The following is a 21,586-nucleotide window of genomic DNA, read 5'->3' on the forward strand; positions in this document are numbered from 1 at the left end:
AGGCCAAGGATAAGATTTGCACACCTCAGGTACTGATACTGTGTCCAGCTCATGGTTCATTTTCATTTTATTGACTTTATTTACTATCTGAGATTGCAAGGATGTGGCTTCCCCAGCTTTCTCCATAGTTGTAATTATGGAAGCAAATAGACTCACTGGTCACAGGGTAATTAAACACTGCTGAGAGCAATTGTTTTATTTAAGGAGAAGTTATTGTCTGTACCTTACATTTATGAGCAGATTATTTAGTGAGTGGCATTCTGGAACTGAGCATCTGTGGAAGGGCAGGGGCTGTAATTCAGTGTTTTGTTGCAGAGCAGCCACATCCTGACCGAGGTGGGATTTCTCTGCATCCACAGCAGGGTGGGCAGCAGGAAAGGGGGATCCTGTGCCCCCCTCAGGTGAGACCCCACCTGCTGGAGCAAGCCCAGAGGAGGCACCAGGACGAGCAGAGGGATGGAGCAGCTCTGCTGATACCTTGTGGCCCTGATATTTCTGGGCCTTAGAGATTTCAGCCTGCTGGTAGCTGCTAACTCCTTTCCTAAGGGAAGAGTTTCTCAGGAAAGCTTCTTCCCAAAACAATCTTAGCAGAACAACCATCCTTTCCCAAAACAATCTTTCTCCAGGTGGCGTGTCGCCCTTTTGGTTCTCAGAGAAAAAAACATTTTGGCTCTTTCTCTGGTTTGACCAATGGGACTGAGGAGGTGTCAGTCCTGTTCACCAATCATGTTAAGTCTGTATCAGAACACCTTCTAAAATTAAAGGTTTTTTATGCCTTTTGCCTTCTGAAATATTTGAAGTCTTTCATCTTTGTGTCCTATAGCGACAGGAGGAAAGAGAGAGAGCTGGGATTGTTCAGCCTGGAGAAGAGAAAGCTCGGGGTGAGCTCGTTGTGGCCTCCAGTGCCTGAGGAGAACCTGCAGGAAACAGGGAGAGAATGTTGAAGGAGGGACAGGACAGGAGAGAACGGCCTCACACTGACAGAGAGCAGGTTCAGGGCAGACACTGGGATGAAATTGTTCCCTGCGAGGCCCTGGAATGGATTTCCCAGAGAAGCTGTGGCTGCTCCTGGATCCCTGGAAGTGTCCAAGGCCAGGTTGGATGGAGCTTGGAGCACCCTGGGATAGTGGAAGGTGTCCCTGCCCTGGCAGGGGGTGGAATGAGTTGAACTTTGTGGTCCCTTCCCACCCAAACCATGCTGTGATTCCATGATTTCTGTCTTTTCCTTTCTCTGTGGCAACCCAGTCTTTCTACTTTACATCTACCTAAACAAAGCTCTAAAGACCTTACTATGCAGCCTTTTTTACCCCCTTTTTGTGCAAAATCACCCTTTTTTATTTTTCTCCTGACAAAATAAATGAATTATTAAGAGGACATGGAAATATACAAATTTTAGTTCCACAGGAGGGGTTTCTGTAGCAAAATTGAAGCTGGAAAATGGGTGACTGCAGAGCCTCCAGTGCAGTTCCTTAGAATAAATTCTAAACCCAAAATACTTTATACGACTAAAAATACGATAAAATCACCAAAATGAGTACAACAGTAATTCATGTTCATACCACACTCGTAAGAGACTTCTTAACATTCAGTCCTTCTTAAACTTACTATTTTAAGAAGTCTTCTTCAGCTCAGCTCTAGAGGAACCACACAGATTTTGTAAAACTCATTTTCCTGACCCATCTCCCTAGAAAATGGCTAGAATTTTCAACTTCTGGTGAAATTTAGTCTCTACTTCTCCTGTAATATATTGTTTAGCCTTTTTCTGACCCAAAATAAATCGTCTTCTGTCAGAAGGGGCATGCATTGGTATGTTTAAACCTGTATTTTTGCTTAAAAGCACTGATGCAGCCTATGCCTGTTGTTCAAAATGTTTTTCTTTTTAGTACTAAGCTTCTCTTCATCACTTTTAAAAGGGCTACTGAACACTGGCATAGTTTTAAAGGAGTGATGTTCAACATTTAAAATAAAATATTAGGACAGATATATTTTTGGGGCAGCAATTTACGCCTTAATAAAACATCGTGATATTGAGGTTGTGAATAACCTGTAAATAATGGAGCCCTCTACCTAGGGGATGATGAAAATACAAAAATACATCAGTGTTTGGTAGCTTTTGAATCAATAGATAATCTTTCCAGCTGTCTCCTGGAGGCTAAATTACGTGAAACACTACTGAGGGTGTCTTGGACATGCAATATTTGATGTTTTAGGAGATTGAGCTCTCCCTGATATTTTGGCTTACATCTGAAGCAGCAGAGAAAAAAAGAGGAGTGTCTGAAAATGGTGATTCCACAACATCTTACATAGATTATTGTTATTAATGTTGTTGCTGTTTAATTCAAACCCCGAGCTTCGAAATCACACCCTTTAAAGGAAAATTGTGTTCTTTAACAACCACTTCTTTAGTTGTGATACACATCGGGGTTTTGTCTGGGACATTATTTTGTAGGCCTGCAGTTGCAGCACTTTTTTTGTGTATTTTTTGGCACTCCATCCCCTTCTTTTATAGGTTACCATTGTCAGCCTTGTTCATCTGTCTCTTTTTTTAGAGTAACATGCTCAAATTATTGGCTTTGCTTCTCATACACGTCTAAGTGATCCTAACTTTTCAGGGCAAGGATATTCATTACAATAACATCTGTCTTTATAATAATAATTTTGCTAGTAGCAATTTCATCTGTTTCATGTGCTGACATCTGAGCTCTGTGATTTTCTCATTAGTGGTATCTGGAATTATTAAAAACCAGCAACACAGTTCCAGTCTGGAGCATCTTCTTGCAAGGTTGATCATGTCTCATTTAAAATGCACCGAATCTCTGGGCTGCCTGTCCTTGTTCTGGTGCTGTGATATTCTCTAGGGTTAGGAAAATGTCCTGTTAAGGGCCTCATGCTGATCGAAGGAGTTCTGTAATGAGCAAATTGTGGGATGTAAATGTCCTTAATAGTTGTGATCCATATTTTGGGAGTTTAATATTTTACTCTAATGGTTTAAACTGTAAAAAAGGAAAAAAGGAAGGAGAGGAAAAGGTCTTTGTGAAAAGGAAAACCAGTGCTATACCTTAGCAGAGATCTTTCTAGTATTCAGCAGATGCTGAAGTTTCTCACCATCCTTAAGTGCTTTTTGTTCTTATTTTAGTTCATTTCCCAACCAAATGAAGGTGAAATTCCCTATATAAATAAGTCCTGGCCTTAATGCTGTACAGTTTTACCTGTAAGGCTTTTCAGACTTAGCTTAATATAAATTATTGTGTTCTGTCTTTATTGTTCAGGCAACACTGTTGACACTGCTTGAGACTGCAGGCTTTTTCTGGAATGATAAAACAGTCAGTACCTTGATTTCTTCTTACCACACATGGGTGTCTTGAGAAACCACACAACTTCTCATGTCAGGAGGCAAATCAGGCTTAAAAACACTTGAATATTATATTCAATATTCAGGGAGCTGGATCTGATGTTGAGTGACCCGGGAGGGAACTGCAGCCCTGGGGTGGAAATGCAGTGGAAGAGCCTCTCCTGAGCCTCTCCTGCAGCCAGCACAGCCCCTGGGCAGAGCCTGTGGGAATGGGCTCGTCCTGAACTGAGAATAAATCAGATGGGCAGGGAAAAGCTCCAGGGAAATTAGAATGGAAGCAACTGAGACTGAGAAAATCGCTTGAAAATATCTCAAGTACAAGCAGTATGCAAATGCTGTTAATGGTCACAAGAAATCAGGGACTTGATTAATACATTCTCCTGTTGCAAAGTTCTGCTCATTGCACCATGAATAGATTTAATTCTGTCCATAGGAACTTGAATACGGATATTTTGGCATTCAAGGAATTCTGTGCATTTCTCCTCCTTCTCCTTTTAACCCAATGCCAACAGCAATTTTTACTTCCTTTTCATCCCAAAGTATCTTTCTTCCCTTTACAGAGAAAGATTAACAGAGAAATGGCAAACGGCTCAATACCAAGCTTTTTCATTTTTTCAGGAAACGAATAAATTCCTTTCTATCCCTTCTAGGAATGAAGGCCAAAAATTTATCACAGAGCAACAATAAAATAAGAGTATTTAAGGACTTAAATAAATAAACTTTAATAAACTTATATTTTCAGCACAGAGCAGATGGTGTTTGACAGACCTGCCTGAAGCTATGTAACATCACATGCCATGCTAGTTATTTTTCAATAATGTGATTTACTAAACAAATTTCTTTGAAATCATCCTGTGAAGAAGGAGGGTTGTATACAGACTAAAAGGCAGAAGCCATTTTATAAGTAACAGGTGAAGGACACTTAAAATTCTAAATAGAAGGGGTTCAGAATGGGCGGCTTCAGCCGGATCAGTGTGAGTTAATAAAATACTGCCATTGAGAGAGCTCAGTTGGATTTCTTGTTTTGGGTTATTTCTCCAGCACATCCCATTTAGCATCTCAGGCAGCGTGGAGGCACGATCTGGGCAATTAATTGCACACAGCAAAGTGGAACAGGCTCTGCCCTGCCTTGGACAGGCCAGATGGATATTGACAGTTTGTGTTGTGTGGCCTAAGGGTCACAGAAGGGTTCCCAGTTGTTTCGTGTTTCACAATAGGATGTACCTTAAGGGCCACTGTTTATATAAACACTGTTTATTTAAAACTGGAGTCAAAAAGTTACCGGGGAGATTTGAAGGGAGGCTTAGGAGGGATGCTGGGTTTAGGCTGCCATGGGCCTGCTCTCAGTGAGAGTTTCCACCTATGAAACACACAGAACTACCAGATTAGTAACACAAATTACAAACTTAGAGGTCACTCTCAAAATTTCTACTTTTTTTTTTTTCTCCAATGCTCAGGAGCCTTTTCCTCTAAATGGTGCAGTTTCTCAAATACTTAATTTATTTAGTGTCACTGTATCCCGTAGCTGACCGTCCTGGAAGGATTCCCAGGTTCCTGCTCAAGGACAACTTTCTGACCCCCTAAGTGGGTGCCAGGCATTAATTGCTTGACCTCACCGTGTTGGTGGTGAATACAAAATATGTCTGCCCTGCATGAGATCAGTGAAGAGGAATTGTGAACCACTTGTTTTATTTGAGAGCTGTAAAATACTGTTCCTGTGTAGTCTTAAGTGTCTCGGTGTTTGCTCTTTGGTTATTCTGTAATACCCATGGGAATTTTGGCCTGTTTAGCAAACTATTCCCTGATTTTATTAAAAATAAGGAAAGAAAAACGCCAAAGAAAGGTTGTCCTTGCGCTAAAAAAAATGTCTTAACATATCTTCTGTGGTTATAGATCTAAGTCAGTCTATTAAAGCTTAAATAATGAGAAGGAAGAGAAGGATTTAAAGAACATAATTTATTAGATAAATTGAATTATTTGACTGGGAAAATAAAGCATCCCAGAACACGAATGTCACCAAGGAAACTTGGTTCAGCCACTGCACAGCACATAGCTGGAGCAATTTTCTGTTTTTCTAAGTTTTCTTGGAGTATAACTGTAGTCTAACCACCTAGAACCTGGCTGGGACTGGCTCACCTGGCAGTCCCTGCTGTGCCATTCCAGCAGGCAGGAGAGGCTCCCTGAACCAAACTTTCCTGCCTCAGCTTTACTGTGAACAGGCTGAGTGTGAGCACACACGACAGCTGCTGTCTTCAACAAAATACCAGGGACTGAATTTGGGGCATCTAAACCCAAAAGGCTGTGCTGACAGGCTAAAGAGACGTGGTTCTTCAGCTGGGGACCAGAAGAATCAGTCAAAGGATGAACGCAAGAAAAGTGAGATAAAAATATCAGCGGGTGACACAGATGCCTCCTCTTGTGTGGTAGCAAATGCTTTCTCTCTCTGTTTTCTGGTGTCAATCTGTGTGATTAACTCCAGAATTTGTAATAGATCTTTTTTAGAAAGCTAAGAGGTAAATTTATGTTTTGTATTAAATTCTGGTGGCACTTGATGTTGTTATGTTTGAATTTCTAAATAAAAAAAAAGGGGACGGGTTTTACAAATTTCTAAAGGATCATAAAAGCTTTGGCCTCGTGTCATAATTAGAATTACAGGCAGGAATGAAAGCCTAAAGCAAAGACTGGAACAGAGGCCCCTTGCCAAAGTGGGGCTGATAACTGTGCTGTACGTGTGAGAGGATATCATTGAAAGGGTGTCTTTAATCCCCATCCCACCCCAAAAGTGACTTCTCAATAGCTCCCAGAAACGTGTGCTATTAGGCTCAGCTGGAGAGGGAAAATCGCTCTTAATCATATGCAAGGAACAATTCTAAATAGGAGCATTTGAAAACAGCCTTGGGAAGGAAAGAGTACTGCCAGAAAGAATGGAGGATCATTTTGATGCTTGATGAAAAGCTTTCAAACAGAGTTCAATGTGCAAGAGATGTGACAAATCTTTAGAGCAGCTTTAAGAGAAAGGTAATACAGCTAACAAAGTCACTTAAAGCTTTTTGTGCCATTGAACCTAAAAACCATATTTTTCCCCCATTGGTTATGAGCCACAAAAGGCTTTTTCCCCCCTTTTTAATCTTCGTGAGGAGTTTTGCTTTGAGACTTCCTGCAGGAAAGTGTTTTAAGTGGATTTCTTCTTTATACTGAACCCAAAGTCTGCCAATATGATTCCTGTTACAGGCACAGGGACCATTTTCCTTCTGTCCTCAAGCTGTGTTGCTGCTTATTATCATGTTTAACATTCCCAGGGCTTGGCAGGATGGAGATTAGAAACTCTTAATAATCATTTTATAGTGAAAGGTCTTGCCAGATTTTTTGGAGTATTAGCTATAATATATGCACATAATTTATTGGTGGAAAAGTTCTGAACTCTCCGGTGAGTCACCTTAATCTTTGTTCTTATCACTTTAGGATTGTTTTAAAATAATCTTCCGTGCCTCCTGCACATAAACACGTTAAAAACATTACTTTGGAAATAACAACTTGATAGTAGCAAACAAAAAAGCTGCAAAAATCTCCTTTGATGAATCCTTACTGTTTTTTTTTTCTTTAAAGTTTATATTACCTAGAGAATTTTTCTCTAACTCTGTAATTTTGGGTTTTTAACAGACTGGAAGGAAGGAGAAAGGAGACCCACTTAACATTGCCATTGACAAGATGACCAAGAAGACACGAGACCTTCGGAGACAGGTGAGCCATGCTTCTTGATTTTCCAGGGAAATCATTGTTTCCAACTCAGGGCTGGTTCTGCCACATGTGGAGGTATAAAAAATTGGTGTCCTCATTTGGATATGGCCCTACATTGCACATGGCATTTATTAATGTAGCAGCATTTCCTGAGACCAAAAAAAAGGGAGGAAAAATGCATTCCAAGTGTAACTCTCAATGGTCTTTCTGTGTGGGAGGGGAGGCAGATTGTCCAGACCTTCCCTGCCTCGGCAGCCCAAAAACCCCAGTCATAAAAACACTGGCATATGTGCTTATTTGTGTTTTATTTGAATACTCACACTGGAGTAACGGGAAAGATAAGCAGAATATGAAAATGAAAAATGAAAAGAGTTGAATATGTTCAAAGAGAACTTCTGAGGTAGTGTATGAAATAAAGATCCTGTGAAGACACAGAAAGTCATGATAAATAACAATTTTGCCAGAGAGGTGGATGCCCCATCTCTGTAAACACTCAAGGCCAGTTTGGATGGGTCTGAGCAACCTGAACTCATTGAGGACGGCCCTGCCCATGGCACAGGGAAATGAACCAAATGACCTTTAAATGCCCCTTCTAACCCAAACTATCCTATTATTTTATGAATAACTTCAAAACTTACTTCAAAGTATAAGTTTTGGCCTTCTTCTCTTACATTTATCATTGTGTTTTGTGATAAGAAAGAAAAGCTAATTTGAAAAGCTTAAGATGGAAAAGAAATGAAAGGAGATTGGCAACCAAAAGGGAAAAATCTTTAGGTTTCTCTTCACACCTTCAAGTTAAGGCAGGACAGATTGCCTCTTTTGACCTCTCTTTTCTCCCTGTGAGATGATCCCAATTCTGCATTTTCTGTAAAAGTTAAATAATAATAACAATAATAACAATAACAAGAAGAAGAAGAAGAAGAAGAAGAAGAAGAAGAAGAAGAAGAAGAAGAAGAAGAAGAAGAAGAAGAAGAAGAAGAAGAGAAGAGGAACAAGAACAAGAACAAGAAGAATAAAAAGGATGATGATGATGATGATGATGATGATGATGATGATGATGATGATGATGATGATGATGAAAATTCTACCTGGCCTCTGTGAAAATTATCCCAAATCCAGAAAACTGCTCAACCAAGTAAAGATAGAAATGTATCTTCAGGTACCTATTTTGAGCACGATAGTTTCGTAAAGAGTGGCCCCTGTAGGCATTGTGAGATCAGTGCTCTGCACTGCTAGAACTCAGCTCATTTCAGTTTAACCTTTAGCAGATGTGTTTGGAGCTGATTTTCTCAGAGCTTGTTTCCCAAATAACGACGCGGTTGCAGTGGATGCACAGAGCACATGAATCACCGAGTCTCCCATGTAAAGCCTGGCGTCACATCTGCTGCTCAGCTGATGACAGAAGAGAGGACTCTGCTGTCCTGACCTCCAAATTTGTGGGATCCTCGGCTCTGCAGCGGAGCTGGGACCATGTGTTGCCTCCCACCTCTGTTCTCACTGCTTCAAGGAAGTAGCAGACTAACACATGAGTTAGTTCTGTGTGAGGCTCTCAGCAGTTGCCTGAATTACTCATCCCTGAAGCCAAATTTACTCTGAAACGTGATATAAAAATGGCACCTTTCTTAATAAGCTGTGTGCTTCTCATGTGTATTCACCCCCGTGGAATGTTCGGCCTCAGAGAGGTTGGAACTCTGGATGTGGGTAAAGTGAAGCACAGATATTGTATTTTCCTGCTTGGAGATGGAGCTTTTCATACAGTTTCTGATATTTATGGAAGTCAGTCACGTAGGTATAATGTTTATTAAATTGTGGCAGTTGCTAGTAAACTAATCAGGATTAAATCATAATCGTGCTGGGTTTTGCACAAACATAGAGGAAGATGGAGTCTGCTTTCAACAATGAGCATTCTGACTGTAAATCATGATCCTTCAGAATCATAACCAGAGTTCTGCTCCATCACATGAATATAATCAGCACTGTACACGCCTGGGCACTGAATTCCAGCCTGTGAGGGTGTCACTGGGGCTTGGTTTAATGGCTGGGGAGAGAGGCCTGAAGATCCAGGGAAATGAGCTGCAGTGGAGATTACAGGGTCCCACTGCTGCAGCCTCTCTAATCTGGGCAAAATCACTGGAGAGACAACCAGCTTTGGATATCATCACACCTTTTGTTCAATGAATCCCACTTAAAACTGGCTTTTCAGAATTGGGGAGTTTAATGTCACACCATAAAACTTGATAACCTACAACAGACATTTTGGTGAGGAAAAATATGGATATAGATGTAGATAAAGACATAGACATAGATATAGATATACACATTGACATAGATATAGATATATAGACATAGATATATAGACATAGATATAGATGATATAGATACAGATATAGATATAGATATAGATATAGATATAGATATAGAGATATAGATATAGAGATATAGAGATATAGAGATATAGATACAGATATATAGATATAGAGATAGGTATACAGATAGATATAGAGATAGATATAGAGATAGATTTAGATAGATATGCATGATACAGAATGATAGGTTGGGTTTTTTTACCAATTGGTAGTCAGGCTCCCTTGTAAGTCTTCAGTAATCATCCAAGAGTGTTTTTTTTTCATTTTCTCCCCAGGTCACTTAGCTTTTTATTTTGGGGATTTGATTTCATTATCTGCATAATATGCAGACATGGGAAATGATTGTGGATGGAACACATGGTGCTAAAATTCCACCTCACAATTCACAGTCACTTCAATATTTTTTATTCTGATGGAATTACATCTTTTAAACTCATCATTTAAACTCTCCTGGGAACTGGGAAATGAGATGTGGAGATCTAATTATATGTCTTACTATAAACTGCCAGTAAGAGCATCAGCCTAAGTCAGACTGAGCAAGTTCTTGGAGGCAGACACACCTGACCAGCCCACGGCTTACTGCTGCCATTCCTTACTGGATTTCCATGGAATCACAGGGCGGTTTGGGTTGGAAGGGTCCCTAATACCCATCTCTATCCAACCCCCTGCCATGCAGGGACACTTTCCACTGTCCCAGGTTGCTCCAAGCGCTGTCCAACCTGGCCTTGGACACTTCCAGGGATCCAGGGGCAGCCACAGCTGCTCTGGGCACCCTGTGCCAGGGCTCTCCACCCTGACAGGGGAGAATTCCTTCCTAAAATCTAACCCAGGCTCCTCGGTACAATTTAAACAAGGAGCTACTGGAGAAGGGCCAGGAGAGGCTGCAAAGATGATGAGGAGATACTGTAGAAGTTGGCCTTGTTTAGTCTGGAAAAAAGAGTAAGAGGGACCTCATCAATCCAGATAAATATCTCCAAGGAGAGGGTCACAGGATGGTACCAGACTCTTCCGAGTGGTGCCCAGCGACAGGAATGGCCATAAGCTAAAACACAAGAAGTTTCACCTGAACATGAGGAAGAATTTATTTATATTGAGGGTGGCAGAGCACTGGAACAGCTGCCCAGGGAGACTGTGGAGTCTCTCCCCCTCTGGAGACATTCCAAACCCACCTGGACACATTCCTGTGTCACCTGCTCCAGGTGACACTGCCTTGACAGGGCGTTGGACTGGATGATCTCCAGAGATCCCTTTGAACCTCAATATCCTGTGATTCTGTAACCCTGCCCTCTGGAAGTGTAATGCCCTTCCTGCTGTCCTGGAACTCCATGCCCTTTCCAAAATTCCCTGTCCAGCTCTCTCGTAGCCCCTTTAGGCACTGGAAGGTGCCAGAAGATCTGGAAGTCTTCTCCTCTCCAGGCTGAATCAGCCTTTCATTTTGAACAAGCTGGAGAAAGCACTGGATCTGATAAAAAAGTTGTGCCAATTGGCAAGATTTGAGATCTCTTTTTCCCACTGGTATGCAAGCCTGTAGTTAAAAGAAAAAAAAAGGACAAAACCCAAAATCTGAACAAAGACATCTTTCCCTGTGTGGTACAGCAAGCCAGGCCAGCAGCAGGTGCTGGTTGATGCCAATTCTTCTGTTAGTTGATTTTTTCTCTGTAGGAGAAAAGAGACACTCCAACCCCAGAGTTCAAACACTGCAGGTAACCCCAAATTTGGGCATTTCGAGCGTTGCAGCTCTGGGGTGACACTGAAGGAGAGAGGAGCAGGAAGGACACACCCTCTGGAGCTGCTTCTTTCCACTCGAGGTGGAATAACCAAAACCATTTGTTTTCCCTTAAACACCACCTACCTGTGCTGCTATTGCAGCAGCCTGCCTGCATTATTTCAATTTTGTGCCCATCCAAGGCTTCCTGTGCCTCCAAGTGGAAGGAATTGGACAGAAATGGGATTTTTTTTTCCCACCATCAATTCTCAGTTTATACTGGAAATTATACTCTCATACAGCTGTCAAGGAGAATTCATCCAACTCCTACAGACTGAGGTTTGTGTTCTTACTAAAGCTGCTTAGAAATACTGCGTGAAATAATTTCTACAGAAAATCATCATTTTCTTAAAAACTGGAAAACTTCCAAAAATTAGCCATAAATTTAATTTTAAAAATTAAAAAATATAACAATTATATATATATATATATAAAAAAAAGAAACCTGAGAGTATTGAAAGGTCTAGTGTGGATCTTTTACAGTGGCTTCCAGTTTTAATTTTAAAAATCATTATTTTTAGCCCAGAATTGCAAATACAAATATTTACATATAAATAAATATTAAAAATTAAACCCTCATTTTGAGAATGGCAAAGGAGATTTTCCTTTGTTTCTAAGCATTTTGCTGAGCTTTAAATTTTCATGTTTCATCTGAAAGTAGAATAAAGCAAAAACTAAAAAGTACTGTATTTTTCCTAATGTTGGATTTCTGCTTCTCCTTGCAGCTTTAGGCAACAAAATTTAAACAGAATCATTAAAACAGATATATTAATAGGAACTGTGGAGTAGAAAGTCCTGAAGTAACTGCACTTCCAGTTGCATTTTGATAAATACTTTTGAACATTTAGACTGACATCCTGGGCTTCCACTTTAATGGAATGGATGTCTAATAGAAATTAATCTGACTGTTAGATCTCTAGGTTTGCAGTATCAAAATGCATTTTTTTGCCACCTGATTATAGTTTTGTGGCCTTTGCGTGTTGTTGGGTAAAATCCATTTGGACAGGTACCACAAAAAAGCAGAATAGCATCAACATCCTCTTAGTAGCTCCATACAGGTAGTAAGTAAGATGGTGATTCTGAATATGGAAAAAAGAATTCTTCACACCACTCTCTGAGGCAAAATATTCCACTTTAGCACCTCTTGTTATCAAAAATGTTCCTCTTTTTATCCAGACAGCATCCAGACAGCATCCTACAAACCTCTGAGGAATCCATCTTGTGTAGACACTGGAGTGAAAATTAAAATTGTGAACACCTGAATGAATGAAGTTTTCCATTCTGTAGCACTGTACTGTCTATTTAGGGCTTTCTGCAGCAATAATCTCAGGTCCTTGATTCTCATGTTTTCTGCCATTTTCTCCCATTTTCTCATCCCTATCATACTCCTGCTCATTCCTCCTCATCTGAGGCTCGTTTGTTGCTCCAGGTGAAATGCAGAGAGTTATGGGCTGGCACCTGTGTGGGCCAGCCAGTTTCTGACTCCACATAACAAATTTCCCTCCACAGGACAGGGATTTGGGTCACTCCTCTCCTACCCAGACTATTTTCCATCAAACTCCAGCTATTCACCATCCTTAAGACCTTTCCTCTCTGTCAGATGGTTTTAAAATTGGCCAACTGATTATTATGTGTTTAAAAAAGGGCAGATCTAGTGTGATGAGCATCATTCCTGCAGAAAAGCAGTCCAGAAAGGAAAGCCCAGAGTTTGGTTCTGTTCTCTGCTCTCTGCCACTGCAGTGACATTGGTGTTGAACAACCATAGCAAGTTACTATTCATAAATAAACCCCTTATGTGATTTCCACAGTGGCATGGAGCTTCTTTTCCTTTAGGATTTCTCATATCTGGGGTTTGTCCTTGTTACTGGTGGTTTAATCAGAGTTCCTTTGTAGGCTCAAGGCTGTAAGATAGGTTTTTCCAGCATTTCTGCATTGGTTTGGATGAGTTTTCCCTCTTTCTGATGGGTTAGGATATTAACTGCTTCTTTTCAGTGTCTGCTTTTCCCACTAGCCACTGTCAGTGTTTTAGGAATGGGGACACACTTTGGGGTCCTCAGGAGCAGGTTGGGCCATTTAGGCATGAACTAATATTAATAGTGACCATGCTGTGGTGTCTTTTTACACTCTGCAGAAGCCAAATTAAAAAAAAATCCAGGTCATATTTGCCCTTTTTATTCCTCTAATCAGTTCTTTATGTATAATGCAGTAAGTACATCCTTCCACATGACCCTTATGTATATTTGATCAGTCATTTACATTCCCCTGTGCTAAGATGGGCTCTTGCAAATTCCTTTGTAAAACACTTGGTGGACTCTGGGCGTGATTTTCATCAGCCTGTTCTCTAACACCCCTCCCTTCAATCTGCAATTATTATATTGTTTTTTAGTCACAGAATATCCACTATGCCCATTAAATCATTGATAGTACTGTTTCAGTAGCTATATTAGCCCACAAGTCAAGCTTGCAAAAGCTTAAATTTTGATGAGACAAATACCTCCTGTAATCCATTCCTGCAAATTTGGTAAAACAAAGACCTTGGGGACAACATCTTCCTCGTACTCAGTTTTTATCAACTTCATAGGTCTCTGAAAATACTTGTAATTTGCTGTCCTTTGATTAACAGGGGTTACACCAGTTTGAATTAGATGTTCTTAGGCTTATTCATCATCTCTGTGCATTGCAACCCTTGAGCAGCAGCGTCTCCATTTGCTTTTTGTGTCACTCACTTCCACATAGATTAAGTTGTATTGGTGTTTATAAATGCTATTTAGAGTAAAAAAAAAAAAAAAAAGATGTAGCACTTTGAAGCCTGCCAAAAATTGGTGTAGACTCTAGAAGGACTCTCAGAATAAAAAGGATGAATATTAACTCATGGAATTAGACTGAGAGGACACCTAAAATTGAAAGGATGTGTTCTGTTGGAACAGATTTTGTTGCAGCTAACCTAACAATGCCAATTATATTATGGATAGACACTTACACAATGTTTTCAGTCTTTGAGGAAAACACAGGACTTCCTCCAAAAGAGGAAACCTTTTCATCATCTTATTGCAGCAAAGCCACTCTCTCACACCCAGACTGGATGAGTTGTAAATGCTGTAGGGAGGGCCAGCAGTACCTAGAAATTAAATCCTGCTGCTATAAATCATGATTAACTGATTAATTTTTTGTTTATCCTCTCTTTACTGTGCTCTGTGAGGACAAGCAAGACTGTCCAGTCTTAGAAAAATAATCTGAAGCTCAGAAAATAAAGTTGCTTCCGTATTTTAATGTTGTACCAGCATTAGGAGGTACACAGCAACAAAGAAAAGATGCTGAGTTTCTCACAAGCAAGAGCTGATACCACAGGTGGCCTTAGGTCCAAAGAGGTTTTGATTAATTTGTGGCTGGCTCCCTTTAAAAATTCCCAGCATTTTGTCAAGATATATTTTCATGCAACAGAATGTTCCATATCTGAATATGAAGATAGAAGGGGCGAAAAAGCAAAACAAAATCTTCAGTGGAAAACAGTGAACCCAATTCTATTCAAACTTAATATAGGTTAAATAAAAAGCCCCTTTCAGCTTTCCAGAAACAATGAAGAGCACACCCGAATAAACAAAAAACCCCTCATACTGAGGGAGCAGAGGAAGGACAGAGCTCTGGAAATTCACCCCAGCTGATATCAGTTATAGAAGTCAGGTGGTGGAATAAAGAAGTGGTTTTCCTTCAGCCTCCCCTAGAGTCACTGGAGAGCTCATCTCTGGAGGATGTGTTTTGTGTAAGCCCTTTGTTCACAGCTCATGAACACTCTGCTAATTCAGGCACCCCAAAGGTGAGTGAGGTTTGGGTGAGGAGTCCTTCGAATTCCCAGCTCCCCACTGGGACCAGTTCATACTGCAGCAATGGGGGCATTTCTGGGGGCTGGGGAGATGTGTTCTCCTTCTCTGATGTGCCCTTTGCTGCAAACAGGAGGGCATTGGGTAAGGTTATAAATCCTGAAGGGGGCTTTGTTTAAATTCAAGATATAATTTAAATAAGGGAAGAAATTAATTTATATAAATAATTTATTCAAGTATCATTTAAATAGAGGAGGAGAATGAAAGGGTCACAGACTTTCCCGAGCTCACATAAGGCTGTGAGAGTTTGTAAGAGTTGATGCAGAGTTCTGAGGATGTAAAACTTCCTGCAAGTGTGATGTAGTAGCAGAATATCCAACGTTATTGTTCAGGATTTAGTCCTGTGGGAATGTTTACTGAGATTTGTTTTGCAAAGGCAGACTTGAAGCAAGGTCACACTTAACCAGATGATCCACAGGAGTCTGGGCTGTGTTTCCAGAGAGGAGTTTCTGGCTGTTTCCAAGGGGAAGAGCAGTGTTATGGCTGAGACTGCCCCATTCTATTGCATGAAAATACATCTTGACAAAACGCTGGCATTTTTTAAAGGGAGCCAGCCACAAATTAATCGAAACCTTTTTGGAGCTTAGGCCACCTGTGGCATCAGCTCTTGCTTGTGAGAAACTCAGCATCTTTTCCTTGTTGCTTAATAGGTTTGATTTTCACCTGCAGTGACTCCAGCGCTCTTGAATTTGGAAATCTGGAAGCTGCCTTCCCAAAGCAGTCCCTCAAATGCTAAAACAGATTTATTTCTGTGCCAGGGCTACGTGTTAATGCCTTGTATTCATTCAATATGGGTGCACTGCATTGTGTGGAGTTCTTTTCTAGATTTGTGGTTGTTTTCCAGGTTTTGCAGCCTGTACAAAGGGGTTAGGCTGGAGTTTGGTGTGATCCTGGCTCTGAAGGCAGAGGTAGCAATGCTCCACCTGATGAAGTCCTCTGCTCCTCCAGCTTCCACTGAATTTATGGCCCCAGGAGCAGGGACACTCTGAATGTCACCAGCGTGGTCTGAAAGAGCTGTGAGCCCCTGGCAGACTGATGAATACTTCCACTTTTTATCTGCTCCCACTTGGGAGAATAACTGGTGTATTTACTTCAGGAAAGGACTTCTAGTAAAATTTTAAAAAATCTGACCTAAAGAATTAGTGAAAATGCACTATTATTTGAATGACAATCAATAAGGATTTAGATTTGAACTTCTTTGAATGCACATATCTTTGTCTCCCTCAAAATGCACTTCTAGGTGCTTATCACTGTGACATTGAGGTTTTTGTGGTGCTCTGAAGTGCTCCAGAGGAAATGGAGAGTGCTTTAATGCTGCTGATTTACTCTTTCAGCTCTGCAGTAATTTCCTTACTGCCTAATTATCAGGCTGGGTTTAATTTACTCCACACATAATGTTTACTGATGCACATATGGTGCCATATTTCAGGAAACCATGCCCGTATCAGGTGGGTTTGGGTAAGGCTGCAGCGTGCAACATTTTCATCAAACAAAGGAAACTTTGATCTGCAGCATAATGCTCATGATGGATCCTTTTTCTTTGGCAAAAGGTGTAGTAACCATGGCTGCTTTTGCTTTTTGAAATAGGGACTTGACTTTATTTTTTTAATTTTTTTTAACTAAAGTTGTGAGCAGAGGGTTGGCTTTTCAAAGTAGCTTGAGAAGAATTAGGAGGCAAAACTCAGTGACAGCTCTATTGCATTGGAAGAGATTACTGCACATAGTTTGTGTATTATTCCTCAAATAATGAGCCCTCATAAAACCTCAGATATTTCAACAAATCTTTGTGTTTAGAAGATGCCTACCTCTGTAATCACTGCAGAAGAATAAGTATGGAGTTTTCAAAAATCTTTTTGATAAAAGAGAGTGTGTGTGTGGGAGAAGCTCAATGGAAGTGTATAGTGTTGTTACATTATAAATAAAAAACCCCTACAAACTAGGAAAAAAAAAAAAAAGACAAAAAACCCACCAGCAATGTATTTCAAGAGTTTTCTCTTGATAATAGTTTTCCATAAAGAAGCTTTCCCTGTTCTGTAGTGCCATCTCAAGAAAGACCTGTAGTCACATCAGCTAAAGCAACTTACAGAAGTTTGGATTCGTAACAACAGCTTCAAATGCTGCTGTTCATTATCAATAATGCAGTAGCATGAGTTAGAGAGCACTATAAATGTGGAGGAAAACATAATCCTTTTCCAAAGACTTCTCTAATTCCATCTTCCTAATGGCTTCATGAGAAGTGGCAAAGTACATAGAGTTTAATTGCCAAATGGGATTTCAGCATGACATTTGTTTCTTAATTGACATTAATTTTGTTCTCTAACTCTATTTCTAAGTGTTATGAAATATCTTTAATGTTATGTTCTACTTGTAATTAAGCAACCAGGTAGAAAAGGTTTTGTTGCCAATTCTTACTGTGTAAAAATTACTGCAAAGGAAGAAGAAAACAAAGTATAAGCAAAACGAGAAAAAAGACAACAAAACCCCCAACAAACCAAACCCAAGAACAAAACCCAGAGTGATCCCACTGCTGTGAGGGCTTCTCGAGAGGCAGGGGTGATAATTGATAGTATCAGATATCAATCATCTCTGTCCATGGGGCAGGATCTGCCAGTGACTTTGGTGACTCTTGGGCAGGACGGTGAGAAATGAATTTTTGCAGCACACAATCAATTTTAAATCTTGTTTCAGCCATTGTCTGGCACTTCCACAGACAGGTCCACCCAAGAGCTGTCGTCAGCTCCCACCAGGCTCAGTCTCCAGGTCTTGGAGAAGCTGCTGACAATATTCACTGTGCCAGGCTGTTCATGCAGCTGGGTTGGGTGGGACTGCAAGTGTGGCAGTCAATACAATACAATAATACAATATTGTTTAATACAATAAACATGTGTCATTTATTGTATTAAACCTGTGAGGCTTACTGGACCTAAATGCTCATAGTGGGCATAACTTCATTAAGAGTTGGTAGAAAATTTCCTTCCCATCTCCACCAAATAGCTGTTTCACCTCCCCAAACCAGCTTTTTCCCCATTTTTTTTATTTATTTATTGCATTTCATTTAAAAACCCCATAAAGCTCCAGAGCTGCTCTACTTGATTTAAGTATCATTTCAACAGGGCCTGAGACAGAATATGAAGCTACAGCACAGGTTGTGGTTCTTAGATTAATCTTTGAATTTTTAACCCATTATCTCAATTTCTTCTCATTACCCTCTTCTTTCTCTCACCTCTTTTACATCAGACCCTTCAGGTTTGCAGTTTTGGTGACATTTTTGACACTTTACAGTCCTCTTCAGTTTTCACAAGGTTATTTTTCAAAGTCTTATCCCGTTTTTTTTCTCTGCTGGGATAACCTATGGTTTTTCCCTTCTTTGTTCCTACATGTAATTTCCTGTTCTGCAATTTCATCCTCCCACATTCACTTTATCTCAGTTCTGCCCTCTCAGGTCATACGGAATGCAAAAGTTACTCACTGTCTCTTCATTTCTGGGTTATTTTGACTTCCCTAATGCTTTTCACTATCTGCCCAGTTCCTACCTGTATTTCTGATTTTCCCACATTTTTGGTAGCAATCTCCTTACTGCCCTCTACTTGTTATTCCCCTGTATAAATCTTGATTTTTAGAAATAATAAATATTTAATAGAATCCCAGCCCTGCCATCAGAGTTGGGTCTTTATTGTTCTATCCAGACATGAAAGACAGAGTTCATACCCTGATAATCCTCACATGTTTGAGGGGTATGTGGTTATCACTCCCCCAAAATATGATTTTTTTTCCTCTGGTTTTATGTAACTGCACTGTTATTGCTAGCAAGCCTGAGGCTTGCTCTCACTGAAAAATGATTTTTTTGAAAAGACAGTATAAAAGTTTTCTGTCACGAAAATTGATAAGCCACCCACCTTAGGCCCTCAAAAAAAAAAAAACCACCAGCAAAAAAACAACCCAGCAAACAAACAAACAAACAGATTTAAATCAATGGGGATTAAGTACCTTAGCACTTCGTAACTAGATTCTTCCATGCTTCAGGCCACAAACCATTTTGAGGAATCCTTTGTAGTGGGCTATGACTAGGAGGAATGTTTTTGTGTGTGTTCCTTATGCTCTTTAAAATTTTTGATCAAAAATCGTCACTTTAACTGGCTTTCTGTTGGCAAATTCACCCCAGATCCTTTCCTGATTATGGCAGCTTCTCTGTAGAGAGAGGAAAGCTCACATATGGAAAAATATATTAAGAAGTTCAAACGAAAAGAGAGAAGGTTTAGATTAGATTTTAGGAAGAAACTGTTCCCTGTGAGGGTGGGCAGGCCCTGGCACAGGGTGCTCAGAGAAGCTGTGGCTGCCCCTGGATCCCTGGAAGTGTCCAAGGCCAGGCTGGACAGGGCTGGGAGCACCCTGGGATGATGGAAGGTGTCTCTGCCATGGCAGGGGGGTTGGAACTGGATGGGCTTTAAGATCCAGGCCATTTCATGATTCTAATGAGTAATTACCTATCTTTGTAACAGCATTTTTCCTGATTTATCTTTGGCTCAAATCTTACTTTTTAGGTTGTTTTTTTTTTTAAATATAGTCCATAGATCTGTAGTTTGAGTGTCCATACATGTTCTAAATATCAGTCTTTTTGCTGTTTAATCTGCCAAGACGTAATTGGTGGTGTTGCTGTCCCCAAGTCTTTGGCCACATCCTGGTGTGACACGGGCTGCAGAATTGACTGAGACTTTCTCTTTAGCACCGTGCTGCAGCAGCTGCTAATGGGCACTGCCTCATTCTCCAGAACTCAATTTCACAGCGTATTGGAGGTGGCACACCTTCACTGCAGCAGAGAAGGCTTTATTTTCATCCCTTTCAATTGAATTAATGCCTGTTTGGGAGCGCTCTGTAGGTGCAAACTGGAGCTGGGTTGCAACGTTAAATGGAAAGTGGTGAATAAGGTGCTCCTTGGTAAACTTTTGTTACAGGCAGCTCTGTCCTGCCAGGCTTTATAAAGTTTAACAGTCTGCTGGAGTCATTAATCTCCTGCTGTGCCTTTACCTTGCAGTGGCAGGATTAGACATTTAATTCTCTGCTAGACTGTAAGTAGCACTGAGACGTTTTGGTTCTAAAATTGTTATATAGCCATGGAAAACATCATTCTGGTGGGCATTTAACCTCTTTGAGCTCAATGATGGCTGTGAACCGACAATGATAAAACAGCCCTAAAACAGCACTTGGAACAGTAGAGCACGATGCTATCAAAAACAGCAACTTGACTGTGCACCATAAACAGAGAAAATGGACTGAACTGGAAAGACAGAAAATCTGCCTGCGCACCATTCGTGCTTCCAAAAATATTTGTAGGTCTTGATGTTTCCCTTCTATATTTTTTGTCGATCTGGCAAATTTATAATCTGTTAGCTTTATGTACATCAATAGTTTTCTCTCTGACAAAATGCAAGCAGGACCTTAATTTAACACGCTTCCTCCTCTAATAAATGAAGTTTCACGTGGTGGAATTCATGATTTGAATTCATCTCTAAATTAAAAATCCAGTGGGGGGAAAAAAACCCAAAGCGTTGTCTTATGAGTAATAGTGTGTGTCTTAATATTTACATCAGAACGCAGCATAAATTAAATCTTTTCAAAGGCATTTGTTAATGCAGGTGCGTGAGCAAAGCTGTGGTGCTGCTTTTGGAATAAAACACGACGGGCTTTTGCTGCTTGCTTTGTGGCCATTCCAAGTCAAGTCACAGCCTTCTCCCATTCCCTCCTGAACTGACATTACCCCAGTGAAACTGAAATCTCTGCGTGCACAAACCATCCCTTAGACTGGACTTGGTTGCACAGGAACCCACAAGATTGTTTTTCCAGTAGTTATTTACCTTGATGAACAGCCCTAATTGGATCAAATAGACTGGTAATGGTGAGCCAGTGCTTTTAAATGCCTTGTCTTGTGCCATCAATATTAGCTTGTCATGTATCCGTTTGAGCTCTTGGATGAATGTCTTGCCTTCATACCGCTGTCACATTTAACAAATGATTTTGTCAAGTCGTTCTTTACAGCTTGTGGTGAAGGATGGTAAAATTTGTGGGCCCCTGCGTGCATAAAACCCATTAACTCTACCTTTCAACTTCAATACAAGGGCGTCCTAAAACTCAGATAACAAATTCCTAAAGAAATTATAATGCCTGTTTACAAGAGGGGCCAGAAATATTCTGCTGACACCTATGATTAACTCGGCAGAAGAAAAATAGAATGTATTAATTTTGTATTTATTAAACCTGTGACAGTCAGAATTCAAATTCTTTTTTTTTCAGCTGCTGCAATTATGAACCTCAGAGGACAACACACAGTTACCATTAGAAACGAGATATCCACTTTATTCATTCATTTATTTTGATTCAGAAAGAGCTCTACCGTATATTTACAAACCCCAAATTGCTGGTTAGCTGATGCTCTTGCTGTCCTTTTTATTGATTTCTGGTATGTGGTTGTAGGCTGAAGATACTTAACACT

General features: G+C 40.3%; 1 protein-coding gene across 2 annotated transcripts in view; it reads left to right on the forward strand.

The window, feature by feature from the left end:
- CTNNA2 (catenin alpha 2) overlaps positions 1–21,586 on the forward strand; it is a 464,238-nt gene that overhangs the window by 340,038 nt on the left and 102,614 nt on the right. For both annotated transcript variants that reach the window (XM_063401389.1, XM_063401390.1), the window contains one exon: positions 7,013–7,093. In XM_063401389.1, coding sequence (XP_063257459.1) covers positions 7,013–7,093 — 81 coding nt within the window. The remainder of the gene's footprint in view (positions 1–7,012; positions 7,094–21,586) is intronic.

This window comes from Prinia subflava, chromosome 7 (assembly GCF_021018805.1).
Source record: "Prinia subflava isolate CZ2003 ecotype Zambia chromosome 7, Cam_Psub_1.2, whole genome shotgun sequence".
In the NCBI taxonomy this organism is placed as follows: domain Eukaryota; kingdom Metazoa; phylum Chordata; class Aves; order Passeriformes; family Cisticolidae; genus Prinia; species Prinia subflava.